Raw genomic sequence first — 12279 nt, 5'->3', positions numbered from 1 at the left:
GAATGCTCTGTTATACAGATAGCTAGAATCTCAGCCATAAAGCAGGGCAGGACTGCTGCTTACAATGGGGGGATCAGATAGGATCTGTGCCACTGTGACAGAATGCTCTGTTATACAGATAGCTAGAATCTCAGCCATAAAGCAGGGCAGGACTGCTGCTTACAATGGGGGGATCAGATAGGATCTGTGCCACTGTGACAGAATGCTCTGTTATACAGATAGCTAGAATCTCAGCCATAAAGCAGGGCAGGACTGCTGCTTACAATGGGGGGGGATCAGATAGGATCTGTGCCACTGTGACAGAATGCTCTGTTATACAGATAGCTAGAATCTCAGCCATAAAGCAGGGCAGGACTGCTGCTTACAATGGGGGGATCAGATAGGATCTGTGCCACTCTGACAGAATGCTCTGTTATACAGATAGCTAGAATCTCAGCCATAAAGCAGGGCAGGACTGCTGCTTACAATGGGGGGATCAGATAGGATCTGTGCCACTCTGACAGAATGCTCTGTTATACAGATAGCTAGAATCTCAGCCATAAAGCAGGGCAGGACTGCTGCTTACAATGGGGGGGGGGGGGGGGGATCAGATAGGATCTGTGCCACTGTGACAGAATGCTCTGTTATACAGATAGCTAGAATCTCAGCCATAAAGCAGGGCAGGACTGCTGCTTACAATGGGGGGGGGATCAGATAGGATCTGTGCCACTGTGACAGAATGCTCTGTTATACAGATAGCTAGAATCTCAGCCATAAAGCAGGGCAGGACTGCTGCTTACAATGGGGGGATCAGATAGGATCTGTGCCACTGTGACAGAATGCTCTGTTATACAGATAGCTAGAATCTCAGCCATAAAGCAGGGCAGGACTGCTGCTTACAATGGGGGGATCAGATAGGATCTGTGCCACTGTGACAGAATGCTCTGTTATACAGATAGCTAGAATCTCAGCCATAAAGCAGGGCAGGACTGCTGCTTACAATGGGGGGATCAGATAGGGTCTGTGCCACTGTGACAGAATGCTCTGTTATACAGATAGCTAGAATCTCAGCCATAAAGCAGGGCAGGACTGCTGCTTACAATGGGGGGGATCAGATAGGATCTGTGCCACTGTGACAGAATGCTCTGTTATACAGATAGCTAGAATCTCAGCCATAAAGCAGGGCAGGACTGCTGCTTACAATGGGGGGGGGTCAGATAGGGTCTGTGCCACTGTGACAGAATGTTCTGTTATACAGATAGCTAGAATCTCAGCCATAAAGCAGGGCAGGACTGCTGCTTACAATGGGGGGATCAGATAGGATCTGTGCCACTCTGACAGAATGCTCTGTTATACAGATAGCTAGAATCTCAGCCATAAAGCAGGGCAGGACTGCTGCTTACAATGGGGGGGGGGGGATCAGATAGGATCTGTGCCACTGTGACAGAATGCTCTGTTATACAGATAGCTAGAATCTCAGCCATAAAGCAGGGCAGGACTGCTGCTTACAATGGGGGGGATCAGATAGGATCTGTGCCACTGTGACAGAATGCTCTGTTATACAGATAGCTAGAATCTCAGCCATAAAGCAGGGCAGGACTGCTGCTTACAATGGGGGGGGGGGGGGATCAGATAGGATCTGTGCCACTGTGACAGAATGCTCTGTTAGACAGATAGCTAGAATCTCAGCCATAAAGCAGGGCAGGACTGCTGCTTACAATGGGGGGATCAGATAGGATCTGTGCCACTGTGACAGAATGCTCTGTTATACAGATAGCTAGAATCTCAGCCATAAAGCAGGGCAGGACTGCTGCTTACAATGGGGGGGATCAGATAGGATCTGTGCCACTGTGACAGAATGCTCTGTTATACAGATAGCTAGAATCTCAGCCATAAAGCAGGGCAGGACTGCTGGACAATCAGAGATGTTACATTTTCCCATTTCTGACATTTGTTTCTCTTCATTTTCAAGGTGTGTAACATTAACCAGCAGCCAACGGCCGGAGAGCTGAATGGATCCTACCTCGGCCAATCCTATCTCAGGCGCAACAGTGACACCAGCAGTTCCAGATCGTATGGAACCAATCGGCCGAGCAGAAATGACCCAGCCAGCAGAATCAGCTTCCATTGTGATCCGTGTGAATGCTGTGTGGAAAACCCACCTCAGAGGAGACATCGGGGCGGTCCGGGGTTACATTTGCCCGACGTGGGCCAGCGCGGTGCAGAACCCCCTGATCATTCAACAGCTCACTGCTGCCTACATACCCCATCGGGAAACGTGCACAGCACCCCAGGGAGGCACCCACATGAGCGCGCCAGTCCTTCCACCCCGGGGAGTGAGATCCAGGTGCGACCCAGGAAAGCCAACGCCAAGGCTGCATCCGAGGAGCGAAAGCACCAACTTCTGCTGCAGAAACTGGAACTGGAGGTGGAGAAGGAGCGACTGCAGCAGCTTCTGGCCCAGCAGGAAACAAAACTACTGCTCCAACAGCAGCAGCTGCAGCAACAATCCCGGCTGGAATGCAGTCGCTGGTGAGTCTGACCTGGATTATACAACGTAAAAAAGTTCTCTGCCAAGTGGTTTAGCCCATCTCTGCAGGTTTAGAGAACACTTTATGCTCTGTTGCAAATCTAAGGCTTAGGGCAGGAGTGTGCCAGCAGGGCAAACAAGGCGCTCAGAGGGTGAGCTGGGCAAGTTATACACATATGGCAAAGCGCCAGTGGGTTATACCTAGGGATGCACCAACATTTAGGATCCGGCCGATTCCCGAACCGAATCCTTATTCCTAATTAGGGCAAGGAAGGGTTAAAGGAACAGTTCAGTGCAAAAATAAAAAATGGGTAAAATAGATACTCCCTGCGGTCAGTAGACAAGTGGGCCCCCCAGACGGGCCCCCCAGTGGTGCTGTATGACTGCTCCCAGTGCCACGGCTCTTTCATGGCTATTCCATAATTGTAAACATGAGTTTTCCCAGTTAGAAACTCCCCACACCCCAAATTGTGCTCATTGCATGGAGATTGTAACCCAGTTCTCTTCCTGCCTATAGGAACCAAGGGTTAAGCAACCAGCCTTCTCTAAGGATTAATGATACCCGGCCATCGTCTGACCCTATTCCCATGGCCAACAGCCTTACGTACAGGTATGTGTCTCTGTCAGAAGCCGATTCACCTCTCTACTGCTCTGGGACTCATAAAGGTTATGGGGGATTGTTACAGTTCAGTGACTTGCAGCACATCCCTGATACATGTATGATTGGCTGAGGCTACAGGCAAATGAACTTGCTCTCCTCAAACATGTTGGTTTTACTCATATTAATACTCTTAATATGAGTCCAGGTTAACTGCTTGTACATTATAACACACTACTTCCCAGTGACTTCCAATATCCTTATCATTTACAGTAGGGGGTACATTATCCCTTATAATACATGAGTGATACTCAGAGTTTCCTGTATAACTCAAATAAACCCAATAGGGCTGTTCTGCCCCCAATAAGGGGTAATTAAATTTTAGTTGGGATCAAGTACAGGTACTGTTTTATTATTACAGAGAAAAGGGAATCATTTAACCATTAAATAACCCCAATAGGACTGTTCTGCCCCCAATAAGGGGTAATTATATCTTAGTTGGGATCAAGTACAGGTACTGTTTTATTATTAGTGTGGGAGCAAAAGGCAGAACTCTGCCCATTCATTGGCTGATGGGGCCTAGCATGTATGTGTGCCTTGGCTTGTTTGGGTGCACTGTGACTCCTATGATCCCAGGGGGCGGCCCTTAGTACTTAAAATGGCAGTTTCCTATTTAGGATTACCCAATGTCACATACTGCTAATAAAGTAATAAATAAATAAATAATTTATATGAAAATGGTTTATTTAGATGAAGCAGGGTTTTACATATGAGCTGTTTATGTGATATATTTATATAGAGACCTACATTGTCTGGGGAGATAGTTTCCCTTTAATCAATAAATAAACCCAACAGGGCTGTTCTGCCCCCAATAAGGGGTAATTATATCTTAGTTGGGATCAAGTACAGGTACTGTTTTATTATTACAGAGAAAAGGGAATCATTTAACCATGAAATAAACCCAATAGGGCTGTTCTGCCCCAATAAGGGGTAATTATATCTTAGTTGGGATCAAGTACAGGTACTGTTTTATTATTACAGAGAAAAGGGAATCATTTAACCATGAAATAAACCCAATAGGGCTGTTCTGCCCCAATAAGGGGTAATTATATCTTAGTTGGGATCAAGTACAGGTACTGTTTTATTATTACAGAGAAAAGGGAATCATTTAACCATTAAATAAACCCAATAGGGCTGTTCTGCCCCCAATAAGGGGTACCGTATATACTCGAGTATAAGCCGAGTTTTTTAGCACTAAAAATGTGCTGAAAAAGTAAACCTCGGCTTATACTCGCGCTTATACTAGAGTATATACGGTATATGGATTCGATCTAGAAATGCGGCCGTTGCACGCATAAGGTGCGTGCGCCTGCGCGTGCATCATTGGACAATTCAGGAGACGCGCATCTGCAGCTTCGGCAGCATCACCTTCTCAACAAAGGTACGAGTATAGGCAAGGGCGCGCATCGGCGGTATTATACGCGGCGCTTCTACATTACCGGTTTTAGCTGAGGGAGAGGGAAGGAGTTAATAAGTGGCTGCAGGCATGAGCTGTGTGTAAAGGCGCGATCTTGTGTGTGTCCCGTCCCGTCCCCCCCTTCTCTATACACACAGCATGAGCCTCCAAATCATGTGCCATTGCAGGTGAGAAACTATCATTATGGTCGTCTGGGGGGAAAAAAAAAAAAGGACAGAGGTAAGACTATCTTAATTAAATTTAAATGTTGAAGGAAAAGATTAGTGAGGTTTTTATACACAACATATCAAGTAAATTTTAAAGGGATACTGTCATGATTTTTATGGTATACTTTTAGTTCTAAATTACACTGTTTACATAGCAAATAAAATTGTGTTCTTGAACCAACAAATGTATGTTTAGCTGTAATATTGGTGTGTAGGCGCCATCTCAGTGCATTGTGCCCAAGTCTGAGCTTTCAGCCAGCGCTACACAGCACTAGAACTGCTTTCAGCTAACCTATTGTTTCTCCTACTCCCATGTAACTGGAGGAGTCCCAAGCCGGACTTGGATTTCTTACTATTGAGTGCTATTCTGATACCTACTGGGAGCTGCTATCTTGCTCCCTTCCCATTGTTCTGCTGATCGGCTGCTGGGAGGTGGGGATATCACTTCAACTTCAACAGTAGCGGCTGCATTTCCCTCGGCTTATACTCGAGTCAATACGTTTTTCCAGTTTTCTTAGGTAAAATTAGGTACCTCGGCTTATATCCGGATCGGCTTATACTCGAGTATATACGGTAATTATATCTTAGTTGGGATCAAGTCTATGGGAGTATTTGGAGCTTTCTGGATAATGGTTTCTGGATAACGGATCCCATACCAGTATTTAGTTTCCCATGTCTTTCTGACTTATCTATGGAGGTGCGGGTCCCACCCTGCCCTTCCCGCACATCATAGTAAATAAATGACTGTTATCTTTTCTAATCGAATATAATTACTTCAAAAATGAGTTTTTAATTATGGAAAAAAGCAAAGTAAGAGCTTGGATCCTTCGCTCGTGTCTTTTGTGCGAGATCCACACTCACGCCCAATCGCATGGTTCCGACGGCATCGTCATGGTAACGATTCTAACGTGCATCCCAGCTAAGCGCCGGGGCCCCATTCTCACCTTGGGAAACAAACACGACAATCATTAGCCCGAGGCGCCTTATTAATATTTTTGTGTTCGTTTCCCACATGACTGTAAATCAGATTTTCATATTTTCCCCAGTAAGTAATGGAGTTCCTGACTGAGAGAAATATGTATTAATAAGAGCGGTGTCAGTGTCGGATATGTGCCATCACTGTAGCTACATACAGTATAACCTATAGGCACAGCATTACAGTAAAGCACTGACTGCAGCAGGGACTGGGGGAAACTACCGCAAATACCCTGGGAGCCTGTTGAATTGGCTGCCCCATTACCCCCTGGGAGGATTGACTTTTTGAAAAAACGGGCCCAGGGTACTTTGCCAAAGAGCCCTGCAGTGCTGTTTGCTCCTGTGTAGCCAATTCTAGCTGGGCACATGCCCATTAATATAGCCAACACTGCCTATGCACTGGCCCAGGGCAGCCCAAGCCGCAAAGCAATGATGGGGGTACCTCAGTCCTGTTGGGTTTTTGAGTAGAGACAAACCAACTCAGGTCAGCAGTTTTAAGGTGGCCGAACGTGGTGCGATCCACTCCTTTGGCAAGGTCATCAAACGCAGGGCCGCCATCAGAAATCATAGGGCCCCTCACAACAAAATTTTCTGTTCTAGGCCCCCCTCCCCCAATTGTGCCTCCATTCAGTACAAAGGACACACAGACATTGGTGGCCAGGGGTTAAGGGTTGCATTAGTTCCAGGGCATGGAGCTCCTAAAACACTGGTAGCCAGCCCAGGGCCCCTACAACTTATAAATAAAAAAACATTGGTGGCCAGGGCCCCCTAAACAATTGGTGGCCAGCAGGGTCCCCTAAACAATTGGTGGCCAGGGCCCCCTAAACAGTTGGTGGCCAGGGCCCCCTAAACAGTTGGTGGCCAGGGCCCCCTAAACAGTTGGTGGCCAGGGCCCCCTAAACAGTTGGTGGCCAGAAATGCCCTTAAAAGCAAAAATTGTTCGGGCCCGGGACAACTGCCCCCCTGATGGCGGCCCTGACCAAACAAGTTGATCTTCTCTGGATGTGCCCACCCACAGTGGGAGATATTGGGCTAACTCGATCGTTTGGCCTTAGATCTTTTAAGCCAATTGGACCAATGACCAACGAGCCGATGCGGTCAATGATCCAATGGTAAAATCAAGCCTGCCCAATCGAGATCTGCCCAATTTTAGGCCAAATATTAGTCGGGTAGGTGCTCATACATGGGCCGGCCTGAATCCACAGCTGAAATCTGCCCATGTGTGGCCGCCTTTAGTTGATGGGGTTGACTAACAAATTTACATTTTATCATAAATTATATGAATTGGGGAGGGGCTGAATAGAAAAATAAGTTAGAAAAAGTAACAATAACAATAAAACTGGAGCCTCACAGAGCAATAGGGTTTGCCTGCCGGGGTCATTGACCCCCATTTGAAAGCTGCAAAGAGGAAGAAGAAGAAGGCAAATAATTAAAAAACTATATGAAATAAATAATGAAGACCAATTGAAAAGTTGCTAGGAGTAGTACTGTGTATCACATGATTAAAAGCTAATGTAAAGGCACGCCCACCCCATTAAACTGGCCAACCACACGCAGACTTGAGCAGACACGTTTTCTCTCCAAACTTTATAGAACTTTGTGTAGAACGTTGGCGCCGACCGATCGTTATAGGGATGTAGCTTAGAGCAGACGAGACGCTACTTTTCTCTCTTCCATTACAGGAGATTGATTTTGGCGCAGAAGCTCCATTTTTTCGCCTCGTTTGCTTTCAAACAGATCATGCCACCTCCGAACGGACCTTCTCCTCTCTATAAGGAAAGCTCTTCTCGCCGCGGCTCCGGCCGTACCTTGTTGCCTGGGAAGCGCGTCAAGATTAGTAAATAAGGCCCCATTAGCCGTCGTCAGGCTCCCAGAAGCCCCCGCTAATGCCCATTAATGCTCTGCCAGAGGATCGCGGCTCATTTTCCCGACCCATTTAGTCAAACCGTGCGATTATTTAGAAAGTTAATTCATGCATACTAAACGTAGCCGGAATAATGCGCGGGGCGGAAGGTAAAGCTCCGCCGAGACCCCGGCCCTTTTTGTTATTTAATGATCAGCCATAATTAACTTGCAAATTTGAAATAATTAGAACAAATTAAAGGTATTTAACTTTGCCTCCCTGAAGAAAAATTCAAATTGCACCAAACTCGGCTTTAAATTATTCAAAGCTTGAAGGTCTTTGGCGCCTGCGTGTGTTTCCTGCTTTAGGTTTTACGTGGGTTTGGAACAGCGACGCCTGTCCCCTTATTGGGGCAGAACAGCCCTATTGGGTTTATTTCATGGTTAAATGATTCCCTTTTCTCTGTAATAATAAAACAGTACCTGTACTTGATCCCAACTAAGATATAATTACCCCTTATTGGGGCAGAACAGCCCTATTGGGTTTATTTAATGGTTAAATGATTCCCTTTTCTCTGTAATAATAAAACAGTACCTGTACTTGATCCCAACTAAGATATAATTACCCCTTATTGGGGGCAGAACAGCCCTATTGGGTTTATTTCATGGTTAAATGATTCCCTTTTCTCTGTAATAATAAAACAGTACCTGTACTTGATCCCAACTAAGATATAATTACCCCTTATTGGGGCAGAACAGCCCTATTGGGTTTATTTAATGGTTAAATGATTCCCTTTTCTCTGTAATAATAAAACAGTACCTGTACTTGATCCCAACTAAGATATAATTACCCCTTATTGGGGGCAGAACAGCCCTATTGGGTTTATTTAATGGTTAAATGATTCCCTTTTCTCTGTAATAATAAAACAGTACCTGTACTTGATCCCAACTAAGATATAATTACCCCTTATTGGGGCAGAACAGCCCTATTGGGTTTATTTAATGGTTAAATGATTCCGTTTTCTCTGTAATAATAAAACAGTACCTGTACATAAAAAGTGAAGACCAATTGAAAAGTTGCTTAACATATTAAAAGCTAACTTATAGGTGAACAACAGTGAAGTTGTTTATTTCCCCTTGCTAAGCTTTCTGATCTCGATTATCATGCACATTTGCCCCGTTAGGGGCTCTAAGGGTGAAGTCACCCCGAGTGCTTTCCCGACCGGGGGAGAAAATGCCTATTTGGCTTTCCTCATTCATGGCCTGTTAGTGCACTGACTGGTAATCATATGCCCAGTCCCGGGCTCTCTGGGAGCCCATAACAACCATAACTCACATGGTGAGTGGGCCCATGGGGGGGGGGGTTCGGTTGTAAAAGGACCCAACGCTTATGTTACGGGTTTATTTCTCCTTTAATCTCTGCACTGTGCAGCCTGCCCTTCCGTGACCCTCGCTGGCACCACATTCCCTTTGCATAATGGCTTCCTCTCACTAATTGGAATAGCGCGAGTCCAATGATTCACATCTGATGAACAGCCCCTCGTCCCAGAGCGACAGAACAATGCGGGTCTGTTCCGCAGAACAAATACTGTCTGGGCCGCCATTGTCTCCCCGTCAGGCCGGCACATAGCAATTAACAGAGGGCAACTGCCTTTGCTTAACGATCAATACCATCCATAGCGTAAAGGATATGCCCTATTGGATTTGTAAGCTCTTGTGGCTTCGGAGCGACAACTCCAAGTGTCATTTGGACTTTATGAAAGAACCATTAAAGGGAAAGTACATCCTAAGTTCGTGCTGATGTTACATTAACAGCCTGTAAAGGTGGCAGTATGCTTAGTAATAGAGGGACTCCAGTTCCCACAATGCCTTGCATGCTCTGTGATTGATAGGTCTTGATGCAAGGCATTGTTGGAATTGGAGTCTTGGCCAGAGAAGAGCTCAATTTGGCTATATTGTTTCAGGAGTCGGAACAAGCAGCTCAGAGAATAGAAGGGGCAGGAACATACAGATTCGGCCGAATCCTTTACAAAAGATTCAGGGGTTTGGCCGAAATGAGTGTATTGGGGTGCATCCCTAATTGGAAGGCAGCCTGGAAGTACATTTCTTTCTTTTTGCAAAATGTATTTAATTATCTGGCTTTAGTTACCCTTTAAATTACATAGTTTCATGTTGCCACGGTAACCCGATATTAATCTCCTTTGTACTGAGTTTGTTTGATCCACGAAATCCCGGGTAAATATTCCGCTGTGACTTTTTCTCTGTTTGAACAGAAATGACGATCCTTTGCGCCAAATAAGATTAAATCTGCCGCGGAGAAGGCCTTTCTTAAAAATCAAGCGAGGATTTTCCCCTCTGAATGTTTGTTAACTTAAATCCAACAAAAACACAATTGAATAAATACATTTATATGCGGTGAGATTTCACCTTGTGCGAAAGCACACAGACTGGAATTAAATTTAGTAACCGGGGGGAAGGGGGGTTATTATCCATTCTCTCAGGGCTGTTATAGAACATGGGGGCATTAGCAATGCAGGGGGGCTGGGACCCCCATTAGGGTCAGGGCACCAACAACTGGAGAGATGCTGGTTAGAAATTATACCTATATATGTGTATAGGGATACTGTACCCCCTACTGTAAATGATAAGGATATTAGCAGTCACTGAGGGGTTCTGTGCCCCCCATATAAAGGCACAAGGCTGCAGGCTGAGTTATACAGGGAACTCTGAGTATCACTCATGTATTATAAGGGATAATGTACCCCCTACTGTAAATGATAAGGATATTAGCAGTCACTGAGGGGTTCTGTGCCCCCCATATAAAGGCACAAGGCTGCAGGCTGAGTTATACAGGGAACTCTGAGTATCACTCATGTATTATAAGGGATAATGTACCCCCTACTGTAAATGATAAGGATATTAGCAGTCACTGAGGGGTTCTGTGCCCCCCATATAAAGGCACAAGGCTGCAGGCTGAGTTATACAGGGAACTCTGAGTATCACTCGTGTATTATAAGGGATAATGTACCCCCTACTGTAAATGATAAGGATATTAGCAGTCACTGAGGGGTTCTGTGCCCCCCATATAAAGGCACAAGGCTGCAGGCTGAGTTATACAGGGAACTCTGAGTATCACTCATGTATTATAAGGGATAATGTACCCCCTACTGTAAATGATAAGGATATTAGCAGTCACTGAGGGGTTCTGTGCCCCCCATATAAAGGCACAAGGCTGCAGGCTGAGTTATACAGGGAACTCTGAGTATCACTCGTGTATTATAAGGGATAATGTACCCCCTACTGTAAATGATAAGGATATTAGCAGTCACTGAGGGGTTCTGTGCCCATATAAAGGCACAAGGCTGCAGGCTGAGTTATACAGGGAACTCTGAGTATCACTCATGTATTATAAGGGATAATGTACCCCCTACTGTAAATGATAAGGATATTAGCAGTCACTGAGGGGTTCTGTGCCCCCCATATAAAGGCACAAGGCTGCAGGCTGAGTTATACAGGGAACTCTGAGTATCACTCATGTATTATAAGGGATAATGTACCCCCTACTGTAAATGATAAGGATATTAGCAGTCACTGAGGGGGTTCTGTGCCCATATAAAGGCACAATTGTACCTTTAATAAGGATTTTTTCACAAGCTATTTATATTATATAGAAGATAACAGTATATGTGGATACAGTATATAGAGGAACCCTTTGAAGGGAAAATGTAAATAACAGTACAAAGTGACGTTTCAGTAAGATGCTTTATTTGCAGTCCCGTGGGGCCTTTATCTGAGGGTGTTAAAACACCGCCATCCATCAAAAGTTCCAAAAAACACCACAGCGCGGGTAAAAGTGTCCAAAAACCCCCCGCTCTGAGCGAGACTCGGCAGAGAGACCCCTCGTTTGCAGATGCAGGGAATGGATTCAGCAGAGGTGAGTCTGTGCAATGTGTGTCTTCTTACAGTTATGATTATGGAGCACTGATGTTAATGTATAGCTTGTGTTAAAGGGTTAATCTCACCTGAAATCAGCCATATTGGGTGGTATAGTGTATGGGGCAACAGGCTGTGGCACATAGAGGTTTGTGCTGGCTACTTACTGTGTATAGAGCACCATACTCAGCAAGTCTACAGGCTATGAGCAAACTTAGGGGGCTGTTCCTGCTGAATTGTGCTTAGTACTGGGGAATCCCTATGTGCCATAGATTTATGGTATCTCTCTGTACAGGCTATGAGCAAACTTAGGGGGCTGTTCCTGCTGAATTGTGCTTAGTACCGGGGAATCCCTATGTGCCATAGTTTTATGGTATCTCTCTGTACAGGCTATGAGCAAACTTAGGGGGCTGTTCCTGCTGAATTGTGCTTAGTACAGGGGAATCCCTATGTGCCATAGTTTTATGGTATCTCTCTGTACAGGCTATGAGCAAACTTAGGGGGCTGTTCCTGCTGAATTGTGCTTAGTACAGGGGAATCCCTATGTGCCATAGTTTTATGGTATCTCTCTGTACAGGCTATGAGCAAACTTAGGGGGCTGTTCCTGCTGAATTGTGCTTAGTACAGGGGAATCCCTATGTGCCATAGTTTTATGGTATCTCTCTGTACAGGCTATGAGCAAACTTAGGGGGCTGTTCCTATTGGGTCATATTGGCGAGCAAGGTATTTTGACCTTATG

At 45.4% G+C, this 12279-nt stretch overlaps 1 protein-coding gene across 1 annotated transcript in view; it reads left to right on the top strand.

Annotated features, from left to right (window-relative positions):
• Positions 1-12279, top strand: part of kiaa1328 (protein hinderin) — an 88978-nt gene that overhangs the window by 61465 nt on the left and 15234 nt on the right. Inside the window, exons 7-9 of the mRNA XM_031894941.1 lie at positions 1952-2511; positions 3027-3119; positions 11381-11541. Of these exons, the coding sequence (XP_031750801.1) occupies positions 1952-2511; positions 3027-3119; positions 11381-11541 (814 nt within the window). The remainder of the gene's footprint in view (positions 1-1951; positions 2512-3026; positions 3120-11380; positions 11542-12279) is intronic.

The sequence above is a fragment of the Xenopus tropicalis genome, chromosome 1 (assembly GCF_000004195.4).
Source record: "Xenopus tropicalis strain Nigerian chromosome 1, UCB_Xtro_10.0, whole genome shotgun sequence".
NCBI classification, from domain to species: Eukaryota; Metazoa; Chordata; class Amphibia; order Anura; family Pipidae; genus Xenopus; species Xenopus tropicalis.
Note: the sequence above shows the minus strand (reverse complement) of the source record. Positions and strands in the feature narration are given on the sequence as shown.